Consider the following 20,829-nt stretch of genomic DNA (forward strand, 5'->3'; position numbering starts at 1 on the left):
GTCATGCATTGTTTAGTCCTTAATTCTTGTGCAACAACATTTTATATTAGTAGCAACCGGTGACTCGCAGTCAATGTTCATGTCCAGGGTTTGTGTTTAAATGTGAAAAAGACCAGTTTTCTTTTTTCCCATTTAATAAAAAAATGCTAAACTGAGGTTGTATAGAATGCATGTAACATAATATTAAAGAGATTCATTGCTTTGTTGCACCATAAAGACTTTATATGACTTATCCTTCTCCAATACTGCATGCTCAAAGTAAACACATTATTATAAATCACCCCTTTTAAGCTGATGTTACTTATTTTCTCAGGCAACGAGTTTGCATAATGTTTTAAGCAAAGCCAGCTTATCAGATTTTACAGTCTAATACCCCTACTTCACTACATATCAGAGAAGAAAGCCTTCTACCGTTTTTTGGAAGCTATAATTGGGAAATGAAAGCTCTCTGCACCAACACATGCATTCAATGGATTAGACCTTTACAAGCCAAGTTGAGCTCTTTAAGAATCTCTGTCAAATAAAAACAATGGATTAAAAAAAGACATACTGATTAAACTACCAAACATGAATAAGAAGTCTCCTGATAATAGTCCTAATTAATGTCATATGACCTTATAAAAACTGACAGCATTAACTGAGAATTTGGGTTTTTTTGCATGCAGGACTTAACTCATTAACATCACTACAATATTTGACACTTTGAGGTGTCGATTGAGACAGAGCTGGAGGAGGCACAGTTTAAGATTTATGGTTTCAACTTGGAGTGACCAGGATGAGTACATCAGACAGCTCAGATTTAGCATTTTGGAGACACAGTCTCAGAGGAGGGATAGAGGATATACTGGACAAAGAATGCTGAATATGGAGCTGTCAGGCAGGAGGCAACGAAGAAGAACAGAAAAGATTCATGGATGTAATGAAAGAGGATATGGTAAGGGTTTGTGATAGAGTGAGATGGAGGCAGTGAAATCACTCTCTCTATATAGAGAGTACATTTTATTCTCAAAGTCCAAAATGTCAAACTTTATTTTTATTTTAAAGACATTCTTTGAATTTAATCTCAGGTAGAACGAATTGTAGCATATTTTATGTGTCCATCCAACTTTTGTCATTATATATATATATATATATATATCTTAATATTACTTGAGATCTCTGCTTTCAAATTTTGGTGCAATATAAGTAAAATTGAATTGAAATGGTGTTTGATAATGTGTAAGACACATGGAGTAGAGGACCCGAATCCAAGACACACAACAGCCGAGTAAAAGTCCAAAATCCAAATCTTTAGAACAAAAATAAGACGAAGCACTTTATTTATCCCCAAAGTTAGGAAATGACTGTGTTACAGCATCTTTTACTTTAAAAATACGAGTCTAGAGATCAGTTGGTCATTTAATTGTCTGCTTGCTGTAGAATTCAAAACCAGCTCGTGGAGCACTCCTTGATTGTCTGAATTCTTAACACAAACTTACATCTGCTCAACATTCTCCTTTTAAACAACAGTAAAAAATGTCTCTGTTCTCGAATTTTTAATAAGGACACGTTTTTTTGTTGTGAAATCAATATTGTTTTCATTATTTAGTTTTTTACTTACTCAAATGATTTGTTTTTATGTGTGCAGATTCTAGGATTACATTTTCTTTATTATTTCTGTCACATTTTCCTATTTTTTTCTCCTTTTTGAAACATTTCGAGGTTAAAAATGCCATATTATCTGATCTTTTTAAAGTAAATTAATTATGCAGATTATCCAGTGATAAATGTCTGGTTTATATTTCACTGATCAAGCACCATGGACACCCCTGTGCTACCTTGATCTCTCTAATCTGCTTTCATTAACGCACCTACAGCACTGAAACAGCAGGACAATCATGTTTTATGATAGAGGATTTTAAAAAAACTCAGTTTAATCTGTGCTTTTGTAAGTTGATAGCACTCATTTGTATTTGTTTGTGCTATCAAATGAGTACAGTGTCATGTTTTGAGTGGGTTGTTTCCTGATGTTCTGTAGAGTTCAGCCAAACCGTTATAAAACCAGAGCAGCCTGATATAAAAGCATGAAATATTTATAAATATACAAATGAGAACCAAAAGAAATTCTAGTCGAGACCTTCGGGGGCAATCCCTCAGCTATCTCCTGAAGCTCCAGTAAGGCAGAGCATAAGAAGATTCACTTTATCCTCTTGTTTTTAGTTCCTTTTGGGGGGGGGGGGTTATGTAAATATTTTATGAGAAAACACCACAGTCTGGAACTGCAATACATGGAGATGAGGTTAGAATATGAAATAAAATGGATGCATGGATGGATGGATGGATGGATGGATGGATGGATGGATGGATGATTGATTGATTGGTTGATTGATTGATTGATTGATGGACTGATTGTGTCACAGCTTGGTGGCTCTGTGGTGATTGTGGAGGTGAAGAAGACCCAAAGTGTAAGATGCAAAAATCAGAGTTTATACAAAAACCAAGTTTTTAATACTGAAGGGCACATCAAAGTCCAAAACATAAATCCAAAACAGCTAGAAGCAAAAAGAACAATGGAGACCAAAACACCAGGGAATTTTACCTGGAAGGCAGCAAGGCAACACAAACAACACAACACCTATAAAAGGACAAAGGACTATAAATACTTGAATGAAGAAAACAATTAGAACTGGAAAAAAACAAAACCTGACACAGGACACAGGACAAGAAAACAAACCTTCAAAGTAAAACTGGGAAGAAAAACTCAAGAGATTAACACAGACATGACACTTTAGGGAAACACTAATACCATTAACATTGATAAAAGACACAAACTAAAACAAAAGATAAGATGAAAACTAAAACTCTGACAACTAACCCAAACATCATATCCTCAAACAACAGGGAGGCTAAACACAATTAATACTAACCAAACCCTGATAAGAATGTGATATTTTACAGTCTTTAACTTTAAGAGGGATGAGTTAAAAATACAAAATAAAAGATTTTTCGTGCACTTAAATTTAGAGTAACTGAACCTTTGTGCTGTTATATCATCTGTCCTCAGCATGTGCATACATTAAAGGGAAATCAACACGTGTGCATTCATTTCGTGAAGGGATTCAGGAGGGTCACGTATATGTTTAAAGGTGCTTTTGGTACTGCTTTTTGTTTTCTCTTGGGCAGGTCACAGAGGCAGGTTCATCTGCAATTTTGGCTGATAAGTTGATCTCAGTGCCAGCCTATATGAGATGATGGCTAAGCTGGAACACGTCTACACATCCTATCTGCAAATCTCACACCGTGTGCACTGGTTAAGGTGCTTTAGACGGCCTATGGTTGCTACTTTGCAACCCACCTCCACCCTGCTGTTTCTGATTGTGGTTAATGACGCCTCTTCTGTGGGCTGTCTGACCTGAACTTTCTTTTTTCTCTCTCTCTTTTTTGTGACTGAATGATGATAAGATGAACTAATCACATGGCAGTAACTCAATGTGTTCAGGCATATATACATGGCCACTATGACCTGCTGAAGTTCATACTGAGCATCAGAATGAAAAAGAAAGGTCATTTAAGTGACCTTTAAGTGAACTGAAATATTCAGACAGGTTGGTCTGAATATTTCAGAAATTAGGATCTATTGAGATTTTCAAACATAACCATCCCACTCAGGTACTAATCTAAAAAAGAGAAAAATATCCAGCGAGCAGCAGTAATCTGGGTTTTTTCTATCGTGTATTTTTTCTATTGTTCGATATTCAAATGGCTGATGTAAACAGCATGAAAGCAAGGAGCAACTCTGCCTTCTGTCAGTCTTCAGGCTGGTGATGGTGTAACAAGAGTGATGCTGTCCTGTCTGTACAGACCACACTGTTGAATCTACACTACAAGGAAGACATTAAAACTTCCAACCCAGTACCAGCTGGTGAGGGGATATTGATCCTTAAATGGCTGTTACTGTTTATTACCAATATATGGAAAGCCTTTCTTATCTACAGTGGTGATGAACAGAGAGAAACAAAACCACATTAATAGAAGTTTGTGAAACAGGTTCTGATAATTATGTCAAAACACAGAAGTTAAAATTAGAGCTTATTCACTTTACCCTTTAAAAAAAAAAGCAGCCCCTTTTTCTTCCGCCTTTTGCTCATCAGCCCTTTAAGGCAATGATGAAACCAAATGTAGCTTTTTCTTACTTCTGTTTACGCTTGTTCGTATTCCTTTTGTTTTGAGTGAGAAAATAAGAAAGAAAGACAGACATAAATAAGGTCTTTTGCATGGCTTTGATTGTATTTTGGGTTATGTTGGATGCTTAAAGTTTTGTGCTCTTCTTCTCCTACGGAGGTCTTTCTTTTACTCTGCGGCCAAATGTGGCCAATAAAGTGAGTGCAAGGGCAGGTGTGAGCAGGAACAGTCACCGTCCTGCAGCTCTTCTGCACAGACCCGACATAGAGGGTCCACCACAGGGAGGGCGCAGTGCCCACGGGCGCGCACAGAGCTCCCTTTCTTTAAGAAAAGGCAAAGGGGAATTCCTTATGGTGGATGCTGCAGCTATGAGAAGCCTTTTCATCCGGCTGTTTTTCAGAGTCTCCACTGGCTGCGTTAATTACAGGGCCCGGGGCTGCACTTTGAGCTCGCTGTGCTCATGCATGCTCTTGAGAAAAAGCCGCGCGTCTGATTCTCACGACACGGACGAAAACCACACACAAATACGCACGCGCGTACATGCTCGCGCCCGCCTGAGCCCGCCGAACCAGTCAGCCAGCTGCTCGGGGACATTCTTGTCCAGTCTTCTGCAACTTCGGCTTCACAGACAGCAGCAGTGACACCGAGGACGACGTGAACTGGTTTTAAGACGTGGTTGTTTGTTTATTTTTTTTTAAATCCCCACTTAGCCCAGCAGCTCAGGTCAGAGGATGTGGAGCGTCGCTGCTCCTGCCAGACCTCAGTGAAACTTTTGTCGGTGAGCGGAGCGCACACAGAGGGGAAGAGCTGGACCCGCAGCCCGTGTGTCGGTCACCGGAGAAGATGGGAGACTTCCACTAGGCTGTCTCCGAGAAAACATCATGGCTGTAGACGGTAGGAAGGTTACACTTCAATATTATTAATAATAATAATCAGTAACTCTTTTCTTAATAGTCCGACTCGCATTCCGCTGAAATCTAAAGCACGCTGATTCCATTACTTTAACTCAATACTTGCTAAACCAGTTTATCTGTTACGTAAGTGGCCTCAGCTGGAAAGAGCTCCCTGAAGTAAAGTGCAGCTAAATGCTGCCACATTAAATCTATTAAAAACAGACTCTGTCATATACATGCATTCAGACATTATAAGAATATTATGCATAAGAAAGGAACAGAAGGAGGTCGCTGATGGTCAGTGACACAGTGCTGAAATGGACAGCGCATCCAGCATCGCCACTATCAGTGTGACTGTTGCTGTGGTCACTTTTCTGCCTTGGTTTGCTCTTAATTGAATTAACTCCCAGCAGCTAGCTTCTGAAGTCCTGATGTGCATATTTCTGATAGGTAAAGATGTGTGCCAAGTCAGAATTTTAAATACCCCAAATAAGAGCTTTAATTTAACTATATTCATCCAAAATACAAGATTAAAGATATTGCAGGCAGGCCACACACTTCATAATTTGTTTAGTAAGGATTTTGATCATGAAAGCGTTTCCTTTCCAGTACTGGCACTTTTTAAAGAGAAGGTTTTTTTCTCCATTTGAAGGGAAAAGGCTCTGACAAATAGTCTTAATTATGCATACTACATCCATGAAAGGGGCACATTTGTGTTTACAGCGGCAGCCTGGGTGAGTAACACTCTGAAGGAGGGTTCGTACATGCCTCGAGTAAAACCTCAAAGAAACCAAAAATCGCACACCAAGTTTTCTTTCGTAATAACCTGATAGTGCTGGTTTGCCTTGATGATTGCAGGACGCAGCCTGGCTCCGCTCTCGGTGGGAGATGGTGAATGACAGAAAAGAGAAGCACAAAGCAGGAGAAACGAAGGCACTCTTTCATCTCCTCAAAACCTCGTTTCACCCTGACAGCCTCTCTCGTTCTGTCCTCTTTTCAAATTCTCTTAGTCAACTTAAGATATTGAAAATGCACATTAGCGCACACGCAAACACAAGCTGCACACGGAGCTTCAAACGTGGTAAGAAAATCCTTCCAATCTGGCACATGAATGTGTAATGACCCGTGGCTTTCTGCCAGAATCTGTGCCAGTAACAGCGTGTTTACTGTAGTTGCACACTCTTTAATTACTGGATGTTGGGAAGCCACCTGCTGTTGAGTCAGTTTGGATATCTGCCTGCAGGCCTCGTCCTAATGATGAGAAAGTGACTTGTCTCACAACTCTACAAGCTTTTCACAAAGTAATTATGGTACCTGAACGCCGACTTCCAGGATTTATCTACGATCTTATCAAGGCTCAGATAACTAACTCAAGCCTGGTTTGTGTCAATAGAGCAGATTTGCTGGAATTTGCTAAGGAGACCATTCCTGAATGGCAAGTTATCCATATGGTTTCAACCCTGCCTTTTGTTTCTAAGTCATGCAGAGCGAGGGAGTAGGGAAGTAGTCCCATGCTGTTTTTACACTGTCAGCAGTCCTGCCTGTCTAATCATTATACCCCCTCCCTTTATTTCTCCAGCTGCATCCAGTTTCAGTTTCTGCAGGCCAGCTGTGGAGTACAGGGCTCTGCCCGAGGACTTTAAGCACCAGCTGAGTCGACGGACAGGTGGGAACCTGACCTGGCATGACGGCCGCGGACAGAAGACAGCGGGAGGCAGAACAGTGAAGCTGCTACAGCAGCCGGGGACCGAGGCCCTGCAGGTACTGAGCACCTACATGACTTCAGCATGTCGAAAAGCGCACCTGGTGCATGTTGTCATGATCCCCTTAGGTTTTCTTTATTCTTGAAGCTCAGGGTGATATATTACTTTCTGCCTAATTAAGCTTGATGATGTTTGCCACAAATCCAGAGTTAGGAAAACCATATATATTTTCTTTGGAATTCTAATATGTTAAAGATTAATTTAATTGCTAAAAAAAATTAACAAGAAATGTAAGAATGCAAACCTAATCAAAGAAAAGGAGAAAGGTCCTGTGCCGATAGTTTCTCAGGTCAGACACTGAAACCTTTACTCTTTCACTCATTTTAGAGTTTTTTCTGATACTGCAGAGAAAAATAATGACAAGTTTCCGACTAAAGTTTTTCACGTGAACTATGTGCCTATCTGAAAACACGGCCGCCTATCTGGGCATGATTAGCTGGTTGCAGGCATGACTGCTTAAACTAATGGTCACAGATATGACTGGTGAAATGTAAACAAGAGGGCCAGTCAGAAAATAAAGCATTTAAGCACCTTTAGCCAAATAAACAGACTCTATCTGGACATAGATGTAGAGCTTCTTGTAGGCCACACACTATGTCTATGATGTTACAATCCTATTTGTACCAGTGGCTTTGCTGATCTGTGTTGAAGGCATCAAAATAAATGTGTGTGGATATATACACTTCTCTCTGTATCTGATTTCAAATACATTGATTTTTGTAATACAGTTCACTACATGGAGATGTAGTGCACCATCTCCATGTAGAGACCAACGCACCATGGATGACTTACAGGTGTTGTAATAACATGTAACATCCACAAGGACTCAGAGATGACTTATATAAAAGCCTTAATTTATATGTTTATGTAACAGAGGCAGTGCATGTTAATGAACATTAGCAGTAAAATATAATATGCTGGATTAATTTAGATCCGCATCCCCTGGGTAGCTTGCATTCAAAAGCACACAAAGACACACAAAGTCAAAAGAATAATCCAAGTCCTGCATCATCCAAAGTTAAAAACGACTATAGAACTGGTTTGCCACAATGTTTGTTTGAAATGTGGCTTAAAAGTAGGAATTTTGCTTTATTACAATTAATAAGCAATGGCAATATTTAGTTCTTTTTACTGACATGAGCTACTTCACAGTCACCTATGTTTTTAAGCATACACATTTTTAAAAATCCACTAAGATCAAAATATTGTTGTTGTTATTTGATGCTACCAGGATAAAATGAAAATTTCTTTTTTTAAAAAATCAAAGCTTTTAGTGGCTTTTTTGAAATATGTTTGCACTGAATAAAGTGTCGTTCCACCTGTTAGTGGCCAGGTAGCAAAATCTTTTAACGTTGCATTTTATGATGTTAGATAACTTAGTAGAAGGACTTTTAAAGGTTAAATAGAGTTCATTTTGAGTCCAAGATACTTAAACTTGTTTACAACGTCATGTCCTCGCCTTGCAGTGAACACGCTGGAGTGTGTCCTCTCTGCTGGTTGTTTTCTGCACATCATACACACTGTTTGATATTTAGTATAAGACATAATTTCGTAAGCCAGTCCTGGACCTGAGCCAGTGCCTGTGCCTGGGAGATTTTTCAAATTACTAATGCATCAATATGTTTAATAAATTGAGGGTAATCCACATCTACATAACTTGTCAGTATAATAACCATTTATAGCCATTCAGTTTCCATGGCTATTAAGCACTGTTGTGTTTCACTAAAAATAACTATTGTGATTTATGTAAACTGCGCCGATGGCGATATCAAGAAATTAGTGGTGTTATGTGTTTCCGGTTTTATTTTTTATTTTCCATTCCACTGACTTCTTGCAGACATGAAAAAGTTGCACTGCTCATATGAGAATCTGCTGTGTTTGTTGCATTAGCAATATATGAGCACATGCTCATATATTCTCCTCTCAGATTTCTGCACGGAAAAGTCTGAAATAAAAAAAAAAACTCATAGTCTGACAAATGCAGCCGGTCATCATCTATTGTTGTAAATGGACACTTGAATGAAAGTTGCCCTCTCCCCAGCGGGTTGGTGAGCTCTAACAGCCTTTTAGCTTTAAATAGCACAGGTCTTCCTATGATCGCACTATGCTGCATCACCACTGTGCTTGTTGACTGAGAGCAGAGAAAAGCTGGATTTATTTTGATTCTAACTGCCTGATAGTATCCAGCCTGTGCCTGTTGTTTCAGGATAACAAACAGTTAGCCATTTCTATAGATCTTCTCGCGTGAAAACGTTCTCATATCTACTTCCAGTAGTCATTCTGTTCCGTTTTAAATTAATAGTTTTTTGTTATCTGATACAGCATTGTCTCTTCACACAGCCAGTTTGGGCAGCAGAGACAACCCATTTATACTGTAAGCTGGCCTCATTTAAAGCTCTTGGTTACAAGTCAGAGAGCCCATGCCTTTGTTTTCGCCCCATGAAAGGCTCTTTAAAAGGCTGTTACAAGCTGAAGCTAAAGCTGCAAACATAGAACTGGGCTGGGCTGATAACATAGTTGTATGCAATGCATTATGTCTTTGCTTCAATCCTCTTGGATGCACATAAAGTAGTGGTCTGTTTATTTTTGTCTCGACGCACATGAACTTAATCGGTGTTGTGTGTCTGTGCTGCATTGTAATGTGTTTACAGTATTTTCAATTCCTTCATTGTTAAGTTTTTCCACTTACTTTTTTTTTTGCCTGCTGTTCTCGTATTCACTCTGTCTGTATCTCTGCCACCTCTCACAGGCATCCAAACACTCATTATGGTCTCTATAGTGTTTTTATACTTCACAGCTGTGGACTCAGAGCAGCAAAATACATATAGTAACCGCTGAAAGGAAAATTATTTGGAATGTTTTTGGTAATGACTTCATAATTTATGTGTGTGGGTTGTTGTTTTTAGTTAGAATATAAACTATATATTAACTTCTGATTCTAAACTGGTGCGCTTAATATGCCTTAATAAAAGGTCTTTAGTGTTAGTGATTTATTAATAGAACCAGCGAGAAGAGGCTTTGGTGCATGTGTTTACTGAGATATACTTCTTAAGTTTTGACCATGAGAAATAGGCCCATATTTGAGGCTTTAAAATATTAAACTACTACTGCAATAAATGCTTCACTACACTAAAAATTAAACAATAAGAAACCAGAGCTTAAAACACAATTTAAAATATAAATAATATGAAAATATACATAGCTATACATATAAATACATAACTTTTGGTCCATATTGACGTGATAGCATCACACAGCTGCTGCAGACATGTCAGCTGTACATCAATGATGTGAATCTGCTGCTGCACCACATCCCAAAAGTGCACTATTGGATTGAGATCTGGTGACTGCAGAGGTCATCTGAGTAGAATGAACTCATGTTCATGAAAGCATTTGAGATTATTTGAGCTTTGTGACATGGTGCGTTATACCCATCGGAAGATGGGTATATTGTAAAGGGATGGGGATGGTCAGTAACAATACGTAGGTATCAAAACTCACCTATTTAAACCTGTCAGCTGCAGTTCTTAGCTGACAGGAGTGGTACCTGGTGTGGTCTTCTGCTGCTGTAGCATATGTGCTTTCAAGATGTTGTGCATTCAGAGATGCTCATCTGCAAACCTTGGTTTTATTGGGTGGCTGTAGCTCAGGTGGCAGAGCAGGTCAGCCACTAATCAGAAGGTCGGTGGTTCGATCCCAGGCTGTCTCCTGGCTGCATGCCAAATATCCTTGGGCAAGATGCTAACCCCATGTTTGCCTACTACTGGTGGTGGTCAGAGGGCCCGGTGGCGCCAGTGTTGGGCAGCCTCGCCTCTGTCAGTGCGCCCTAGGGCAGCTGTGGCTACAATGTAGCTTGCCATTGCCAGTGTGTGTGAATGACTGAATGTAGTGTAAAGCGCTTTGGGGTCCTTAGGGACTGAGTAAAGCGCTATACAAATGCAGGCCATTTACCATTTATTTAACGACTGGTTCTCTGAAGCAGTCTGGGCACTCTCCTCTGACCTCTGGCATCAACAAGGCATTTCTGCGTGTGTGTGTTTGGTTAAGGGTTAGGAATTCATTTTTGATGGTTAGGTTGGGTAAGCGGCTAGGGAAAGCATTATGTCAGTTAGATATCCTCACTAAGATATGAAAACGTGTGTGTGTGTGTGTGTGTGTGTGTGTGTGTGAGAAAATCTCAGTAGATTAACAGTTTCTGAAATATTCAGACCAGCCTGTCTGGCACCAACAGCCACGTCATGCTTTAAGTTTGAATTTCAGCAGGTCGTTGAGGTCAAATTGCTGCCATGTGATTGGCTGATTAGATATCTGTATTAACGAGCAGCTGAAGATGCATACCTAATTAGTCCTCAAGTGACCCTTATCCAACTAAATCACTGCTAGGGTTTTGCGATGGTTCTTGTTCTGCCTCTAAGGGATCTCTGGCCTCAAAAAGTTTTACAACTCCAACTTTACATGACTGTGGTCAATTTTCACATATTCTGACATTTTACTGGGCAAATAGTCGTTTTTATTCACAAAACAATTAATAATGAAAAATCATAACCTGCAGCCAAATTAGAAATGGAGCTTTTGGGGATTTGGGGGGATTGTTTTGCATATTGAAGGACATCTGACTCATTTTATTTTTAATGAATTAAGGGAAATGTTCACTCCTAATCAAACAATGTTTAAAAAATACCAATAAGTAGAAATCCTTTGTGCGATCACTCCGACCACATTTATTCATATACAAGCCAAACACGAGGGCTCAGGTTTTTACAAAAGGTAGGGTGTGAAGTGAGGAAAAACTGTTTGCTTCATAAATGGAAGTGATGAAAGAAAATCCAGAGGGTGAGAAGGAAGTCTAAAGATAAAAGCTCACCATAAAAGTATTCATGGTGCATTAGAAGTCAGTCAGAGCCAGAAAAATACTTTATTCAAACTCTGAATGTGTCTTTCTTTGTTGTTTAGATCCCCATTAACTGCATTGCCACAGCAACAGTATCTGCAGCATGTCAGTGAAAATGATGCACATCACGTCCGACATCCCCTCTCACAAAAAGACTCGGCAGTAAACCTCCCAGTGAGACAAAACTGTAATCAGAAAGCAGTAATCACTCTGAAGTAAAGCAGAATAGGTCACTTTCTTGATAAGCACCGCATGTTTTTGGAGAAATAAAAGTTTAATATCATTAGCTGCTTGATTTATTGTGTGAAAACTTCAAGACAAATTATTGTTCTTTGTGTTAAACAAAATTTACACAGGGGGGGAAAACAAACTGAGTGCACTCGGCTCCAAACCCCAAATCCTTTATTGAGTGTTCAGCTATGCCAAATACAAAAACAAACAGAATAACTGGCTTCTTATTTATTGTTGGGGAAGAGCATATTCCAGCTAAAAACCATAATCAGCATAATCTGAAAAATCTCACCAGGTGAGGCTCACACCGAGGACCACAATGACGTGACAGAAAGACTGTAAATGTCGCCCTGTGTGCGAGTAAACCACACAGGACGACATCATTACTAAGTAATTTGTCATTGTGCACAGTTACACCTCCTCTATGTCTTTAAAAATTGCGTAAGATTATATATTAAATTACATTAAACAACCCAAAAGGGATTATTGATTAAAAACTTCTCACAAAACATTAATGTTTTGTTTGTTTCAGCTCACAGCTCGAAGCCCAATGTCATTCATTCTCCCCCAAAATAAATAGAAGAGTACTCACATTATGTAGCAGTTATGTGAACAGGCCAAAGTCATTTGTATATTTCATCACAAATTAATTACTGATCACAATAAAAGAGACTTAAAAATAAGCAGGGTGGCATGGTGGTGTGGTGGTTAGCACTACTGAAGGTCCTGAGTTCAAATCCTCCATCTGGCCGAGTGTAGTTTGAATGTTTTCTCCGTGTTTGCATGTGTACTCCGGCTTCCTGATAAGGAGGAGAATGGATGGATATTGTTGATATACTTTCAGTATCTGTTAGGGATGGGTATCGTTTAGGTTTTATCCGATACCGGTGCCAAACCGGTACTTTTGAAACTGTGCCGGTGCTTAAACGGTGCTCAAACCGGTGCTTAAAGAATGGAGAACACAAACTTTGTCCAAAAACCTCTCATGTTCAGCTATTTTTTTGTAAAAAGATAACAATGTTAGCCTTTTCTGCAGCAATGGGCAATAATGGTATCATTCTTGGCTGGAAGCAGTGCTTAAACAATGGAAAAAACACAAACTTTGTCCAAAAATCTCTCATGTTTAACTGTTTTCCACTTTTTCTTTGGTCATTTTAGCCTTTTTGGCCAGGGTGAAGGGAGTATCTGCCATCAAACAAGAAGACAACCGCATGTAGCTATGATGATGTTTGCTAGTTCACCTTACATGCATTAATGTAATAACGTGGTTAGCCTACTCAACGTAAATTACACACGAACAACATTAAGCTACTCACGCAGAGAAGAGCGGCTGCTGCTGCCATCATCATTTCTGCTACACTGGCAGGGCTAGGGGCCAGGACTCTACTCTTCGGGTTTTTGGGGGATGTTGCTAACTCCGGGTCCGATAACAGGCAACCCACCCGCAGTAGATGTGCACGGTGTGAGGTCTCGCAGCAAGCTATCAAATACGGCGCATTTCTCGGCTTCGGTGTTACCTCCTTTGCACAGTATCAGCTTAAAGCACTTGTTGCAGGCTGCTGAGTTTGCATCTTTTGCTGTGAAGTACAGCCAGACTTTTGACCGCTTCGCCTTGGGCGTTTTTAATCTGTAGCTCTGCTCTAAAAGAACATACGTACCTGGGCACGCCTACTATCCTCGGAAACGTAAAATGATTGGCTAGAATCTAAAGTGTATGACACCTCAGGAAAAAAAAAGCACCGAAATAAAGCACCGAAATGTGCGCTGCTTTTCAGTCTGGTTACTACTGTTTATGACAAAACCGGTGCCATCATGGCACCGGATACCGGTACCCATCCCTAGTATCTGTATGCTTGCACTACACTCTGGTGTTAAAACCAAAAGCAAGCAAACTACTTCCTTTTTAGTTACTTCGATTTTTAGTGCAGATCACCATTGTGTTATGGAAAATGTGTTATGGAAAGACTGCAAATTCTCCAGAGTCTGTGATTCATGCAGGAGTAGAATACTTTGTCTGTCCTGTCTGTAACAATTGAAAATAAAAATACATAAATAAATAAATAATAATAAAGGTCAATCAAATGGACCAATACGGCAAGGCCATGATGATCCACTTGGTAAAGTAAATCCGTTGGGCATCTTTCTTGGCCTTCAGACAGTAATTCTGATGGCTAAAAAGAAAAAAAAAAGGAGTTGAATACTTTCTTTCTTCTTGCTATTATTCTTCTTATTATTAATATTATATTTTAATGAAATGAATCATTACTGACATCCTATGGATCAAAAAATTGTTGGTGAAGTGATGAACATGCTTAAAAAAATATATCAAACTCACCATTTTTGGTTCTATTTTGAGAAGAAGAATGTTTTTAACACCACTGCATCCTGACACATCAGGCAGACCCTCCTGCAAAACTTTTGCTCCACTGACTCTTGCACATCAGCCAGATGTGATATTTTTTATCTTGCAAATGAACTGCTGAACTTGCTACATTTTTAAAAAAGTGATTGGCTGATCAAAGGCGCAGCTTGATTACAACTCCAGTTTTGCATCCTGTGCATCTATAAGATAAAAGAGCTGAATCTCAACATGACACTGGCCTACATGCATGTCTTTGTGGGCTTTTCTGCTGCTGTTGCTGTTGCTTGTTCGCCACTCTTCTAGGGAACTTCACAGCTACACAGATGTGCCTACACTGCCTATACATATGGCAACGATCACCCCTGTGTTCTTTAATGAGGCTGAAACATGTTCTAGCCCTGTAGAGGCCCAAACTTGTCATCTTTTGATGTATATAAGGCATGTGAAATGAAATGTGATACTCAATATTCATTTTACAATCCTCCCAGCAGATGCTCAGTTAATTGGCTGTGTGCACATGTTGTGTACAGTGAATAAAAGACAGTGTGCAGATTTGTACACAGCGCACGATAGATGTGGGTTGTATGGATGCACAGCGGCAACAGCAGGCGAAAAGATTAAAAGAGCTTTAAGGTTCATTCAGGTTTTAAATGGAGTCTGAATTTTGTGCGATTCCTCTGGATATATTTTCATGGGCGACATCTCCTAGCAGTCAAACGCCACCGATAACTGATTATCTTTGGCAGTTAATGAGAGATATGCCTGTGGTAGGTTATCTATCCCAGCACAAAGCACATCAGTACAGTATGTCCCCTGTGTGAACATGTTAGTGTGAAGTTTAAGACTTTCTTTTTTAAGAGATAAATTAAGGGATACACGTCTCTAGTGTGCACAAGGGAGGTAGAACTGGCCTTCAGCTAATTGAAGGATGATTCACTAACTCAATCCCAAGGCTCCTCCTGTTGGCATGTCTTAGACCTAAATACTGAACCCAAAGAAGTGGAAGTAGCGCATGCGCCATTAGCGTGCTGCCTGCTGTAACCCTAATTTCCTTCGGGATTAATAAAGTATTGATATTGATATCTGTGTAGATTCTCAGTCATCCAGGTCATGGTCATCTAAGGAGCATGGAAAGAAAAGCAACTGCACTTTGTTATGTTTCTTGAAGACATTTCACCTTTTCAGTTGAACTGAGGAAGCTTCTCGGATAAGAGGCGAAATGTCTTCAAGAGACTTGAAGAAGTTCAGTTGCTGTTATTTCCAAGCTCTTTAGATTAGTGTAGTAATAGTGCAAAGGACTTTGAGTCGTTGAACAGATCTCACCTCTGAAAAATGCTGTCTGTTTACTTATCTTAGTATCTCTCTATTTGAAAAATCTCCTTAAGCCTCTTTTTCACTAGCACATGCTCAGCTTGATTCAAGTCCATTTTGGGGGTTTTGCATTTGGTGGCAGTACCTCGTACCTCGTCCTTCACAAGAATCAACCTGGCATTTTTAAACACAGCAACAAGGGAGAAGGCTGCAAACCGAGGAGCCTCATTCAGCCATGCAAACACTTTTCTGTGCTTAAGTGTTTTCTGTCTATCAATCACACACATTCATCAGAGAAAAACTTGGGGTTAGTATCTTTCCTAGGGACATTTGGTATGCATAGTGGAGCAGCCAGGGATCAAACCACCATCCTGCCAATTAACAGATGATCTGCTCTACCGCCTGAGCTACAGCTACGTCTTCTGTGGTTGGTGCCTGTAGATTTCAAGATTTAAAGTTCAAAATAATCCTTTTTTATCTAAGACTGAGCATTGCTGTAGCCTCTGTGTTCTTCTTCTGTTAGCTGCTTCAGCTACCTTACCCTTTAAGACCAGCCTGTTTGTTCTGATTGGCTCCCCCTCAGAAACACATGATTTTAAAAGGTGGTGGATGGTTTTCTGTGCTCAAAGCCAGTGTGTGTCCTGGTAATAACAATATTAGGTATATGCACTCTGTTTGACATCATTTGGATCCAAGAGTAGAAAAACTGTCTGAAGTTGTGTATTTAGAGCCGTTTTAAACCTGAGATTTTGGTTTCACTGAGCCACGGTGAGTGGCTCAGTGGGTTGGGAAGCGCATCTGTAACTGGAAGGTTGCTGGTTTGATCCCCAGCTCTGTCTATCTTGGTCGTTGTGTCCTTGGGCAAGATACTTCACCTACCGCCTACTGGTGTTGGCCAGAGGGGCCGATGGCGCGATATGGCAGCCTCGCTTCTGTCAGTCTTTGGGTTCCTTGAAAAGCGCTATATAAATGCAATCCATTATTCTTATTAATTTGCACATACTCTGACCTCAATATGTGCAGCTTTACCCAAGTTTGATGTGAACATCCTCTACTGCAATGGTACACATATGACAGAAATAAGAAAAATAAAGCATTAAATGTCCCCTTATATCACTAACCCTCTGCATTTATCTGTATGTTTTCCTGTCTGCCATCTTATCTACAGTACCGCTCCAGTGACAATTATGGGATATATCACACGAGCCCAACACAGCCCAGCCTGATCCGTCCTGTTGTTCTTTGGTCTCAACAAGATGTGTGCAAGTGGCTGAAGAAACACTGTCCACACAACTACCTGACCTATGTGGAAGCGTTCTCCCACCACGCCATCACAGGTCTGAGATAGTAGAAAACAGTCCCACTAGTGAATTCATGAATTACAGTTTAATTGTAAAAAATGACTTTGTCATCACCTTAAAGGCCGAGCGTTACTGCGCCTGAATGGCGAGAAGCTGGAGCGCATGGGTTTAGTGCAGGAGACACTTCGACAGGAGCTGCTACAACAAGTGCTGCAGCTCCAGGTGCAGGAGGAGGGACGCAACCTGCAGCTGCTCAGCAGAGGTGAGGATGTGTGTGTTTTCAGTCTTCCTACTCCTTGACTTTCAAGACACAGTTTGACATTTTTCACATTAAAATTTCTGACTCCTATTCCTGTCAATTAAAAAGTAATCTTTAGCTAGCAGTGGTTTAGCTTAGCATTAAAATTACATGTTTTATGATGAAGATAACTGGAAAAAAAATATTGACAATGGCTCCATAATTTGTGCTGCCGTCCCACAGCAGGAGGGCCCAGGTTTAAACTCAGGAAGGCAGGTTAAAACTTGCATGCTCTCTATGCTTGTGTGAGATTTATCCACTCTGTTTTCTCCTGTCCTTGTAAAACCTGCTGCTGTAATTATGCGTATCTGTGCCAAGGATACATTTCACTTCTTGGTTGAATAACGTTGGAAAAATGTTGGTGGGTGTAGTTCCGAAACAAAGGGGCTTTTCACATGGGAGGCATTCTGCTGTGTGTCCACCGCCACCAGCCCTGCATCTGTCTGGAGTCAGGGAAGTGTTATGGCTCTCTGTGATGTAAATATGAGAACAGCAATGTAAACAAACAACACTTACACAATGAGCGGGTCTGTTTTCTATGTTTTCCATTCACTTTATTCAGATGAGACTACTGTGGTTTTAATATACAAAGCAACACTGTGACGGGGGCCCCACCCTGTGGGGTGCTCGGGGTAGAGCACCTGGTGGCCCATGGTGACTGGCCAGATGGAGCCTGAAAGCAGTGCATGGGTCAGCCCTTCTGTAGGGTTCAGTAAAAGATGTGGTTTTCTTTGTTTCTTAAACCAATTTTTTGTTCACATGTCTGTGAACTACACTAAAAGCACTGCGACTTCTCATTGAAAATAATTGAATGCTAGCAGTTGTTATAAGCCAACAATGGAGTTTGACGTAACTTGGCTTTAAGATTAATGGAAAAGATTCAATGTCTTTAAATCATGCAGTGACATTTTTAGTCAAAATTCTGTTCAAACTAGAGCTAAGAGAGATAGCAGAGAGGATTTTCTTCCATGCTTGTATTAGGCAGCAAAGTAAGACAGTAAGACTGAAGTCCCCAAGCTAAACAGCAGACATTAGTTTCCTCTGCCTACACACAGTCGCTGCTTACAGCTCATAAAACTCTCCTAATTAGAAGCATGAGAGCCCAGTAGAAGTGGTTGCATCTTAGCTGTGCATGATTGGCAGAACAAATGAAAATCAATCAGTTAAACAACTTATCAGAAACTCTTGGCTGGCTGTGCCTTTTCAGTCTTTGGCCTTTTAAAAAAAGGAAGTAAAAGCTAAAGTATAGAAAGTCCCAGTTATTTGTTTTTGTGGGGGTTTAGGTGGAATGGATGGATGCCTGAAGAAAGAGTTTGACTCACAGCACCCTTTTAATTAACAGCAGATTGTTGGTGTTACACTTAAACAGTGTTATGTGTTAGAGGTGCTGGTAGGTGCTTCTTTTGCTAGCTGTTTTCAGGTGATTCCTGCCTTTATGCTAAGCTACTTTATGCCAACGGCTGCTTGTTGTCTAATGTAGATATAGACGCGTTAGGGATGTTATGATACTAGAAATGTAGTAGTCAGTACTAATATCAGTGTTAGTTATATGATTGTTGATACCCAATTAAATAACATAGCTACAAAAATGCGAGCAAACAAACAAACTGAATGTTCCTTGTATTTAAAATTAGCCCCCTTTATTAAAAAAAAGACCATTTATTTAAAATGTTAATATTACAGCTGTTGACAGGACACAGGCTGAATTGTTAGGATGGTTCCCAATTAGGCTATGGAACCAAGCTGATGTCACAATGATGATAATAATAATGCAAAGTAGTTCCATGTTGACTTTTACTTCTAATAAACAAGTCTGGGCAGAACCGTCATGGCAGCTGCACTAGTCGCATGTAGGATAGGCGCATGGTGCCTCTGTCACTTCCAGACCTGCAGTACAGATGCTGTCTATGGTAGATGTAATAAAAGGACAAAACAAACTTGACGTGGATGGGTGTGTGTTTGTTTGTGTATCTGTTTTTTTGTTTTTCCTCTCTTTCAGCGACAGTGTGTCCTTTTGCTAGAGTAGATAACATGTTGTGCTTTCTTTGTGCTTTGACCTGTGATCTTATCTTTTCTCCTGTTTGTCCCCTTTTCTATTTTCTTTTGTATTCTCTTTACTTCCAGCTGTCGGCTCAGGCATTATTACACTATACATGTATAAAATTAATTAAATAAAAAGAAATCGGTCAGCAAAAGGAGCCTGTATAGAGTTTATAGGGATCCTCTTGGCAAATCGAATATGTTTGGCACATCAGTGCATTCAGACCATGATTCTGCTTGCTGAAGCTTGTAGAAAAGAAAGGTTTAAAAACAAACATTAAACAATTATTGTCATATTTTGAGAATTTTGATATGAATTGGTATCTTCTGATGATATCCCTTAAATACATGTTATATCAGGCCTTGTGTCTCTTTAGACTGAACATGAATGTTTGTGCTGATTTTTTACGCTCTAGTGAAAGAAAATCAATAGTCATAATAAGCAGTCTGTTTTTAAAACTGACTTAATGTTCATGGACTATCCTGACACAAAATGGTATTTGTCACAGTTTGTGTTACTGTGTTAAGTTGTCCTAAATTATCTGACTGTTAAGTCTTTTTCATGGTACAAACAGCTCAGTAACAGCTAACTGACATATATTCTTGATTTGTATCTACAGAAACCGTCAGACCTCCACAGTGTTGTTCAGATGGACTTGTTTTGTCTGCAGATTCCCAAAAGATAAAGTTAAAAGGCATTCATGAACCACAGCACTGAAGATAACAGACTCAAGACATGACAAGTATGGGAGTATTCCTGTTGGTCGAAAAAGCATCTGCAGAGAGCTGTAATATTGAGTTATTATTGTGTTTTATAATTATGTTGTTTAAATATTCCAGTTATCAACAGAATATAAGCCTTTTGTACAGTTCTGACATTTATAGCTAACCAGAACAGTTTAATCACTTGTAAATTCAGAGGGTTGGGATATGTATGGATTAGACGCCCCAGCTCCCACTGAACAATATGGTGGCAGCAGTGATGTACTGTTCCAATAACCAGCACGGACCAACACAAAATCTTTGTCTATACTTATCTGTAAGATCGAGCGGTGAAAGCTTATTATTGCACCTGTAAAAAAAAAAGTTTAAAAAACTTGCTATTAAAAGTTAAAAAAAAATATCCGAAAAGTGTTCATCGTTCTGTGTTTTGCAGGGTCCTTTGGAAGGATATCCTAGCTGGATGATGGAAACACCGGAGTCAGACTTCATATAATCATGTAACATGAAATGTGAATCAGATCTGTAGGATATGTGCATCCAGCGAGCTGTGCTCTCCAGAATAAAGCTGTTAACTGGAAGTTGGCAGCTTTTCATTCCCTGTCTGCACGATAAACTGGTATCATCTTTACAGACTGACTATGAACTGTGATGAAAAAGCATCATGACAATCCATTTATCAATTTATTGCCGTCTGTGATTAATTATTAATTAACTGTTCCTCTCTTACCGTCTCTCTTCCTCTCATTCTTCTCTTTGAAACGTTTTTTAATGTCAGAAAAACAAATTAATAAATAAAAATATTAAAATTTAGTCGTTTTTTTGCAAGTGAGTCGTTAGGCTCTGTTGAGCTGAGTG

General features: G+C 39.7%; 1 protein-coding gene across 2 annotated transcripts; it reads left to right on the plus strand.

The window, feature by feature from the left end:
- The first annotated feature begins 4,728 nt into the window (after positions 1 to 4,728).
- On the plus strand, positions 4,729 to 20,744 carry samd10a (sterile alpha motif domain containing 10a). Of its 2 annotated transcripts, none has more exons than XR_004843744.2 (6): positions 4,729 to 5,055; positions 6,634 to 6,815; positions 16,781 to 16,949; positions 17,035 to 17,175; positions 19,872 to 20,183; positions 20,296 to 20,378. XR_004843744.2 is itself a non-coding variant. In XM_087833822.1 (6 exons), the coding sequence occupies exons 1-5, from the start codon at positions 5,043 to 5,045 to the stop codon at positions 19,967 to 19,969; spliced, it is 603 nt and encodes a 200-aa protein (XP_087689948.1). In that variant the 5' UTR covers positions 4,729 to 5,042; the 3' UTR covers positions 19,970 to 19,994; positions 20,408 to 20,744. The 2 variants fall into 2 exon arrangements, 1 of the variants encoding a protein (XP_087689948.1); XM_087833822.1 differs by lacking the exon at positions 20,296 to 20,378 and adding an exon at positions 20,408 to 20,744 and having other exon boundaries at positions 19,872 to 19,994.
- The last annotated feature ends 85 nt before the right edge of the window (positions 20,745 to 20,829 follow it).

This window comes from Neolamprologus brichardi, chromosome 20, assembly GCF_056152115.1.
Source record: "Neolamprologus brichardi isolate AB-2024 chromosome 20, ASM5615211v1, whole genome shotgun sequence".
Lineage (NCBI taxonomy): Eukaryota > Metazoa > Chordata > Actinopteri > Cichliformes > Cichlidae > Neolamprologus > Neolamprologus brichardi.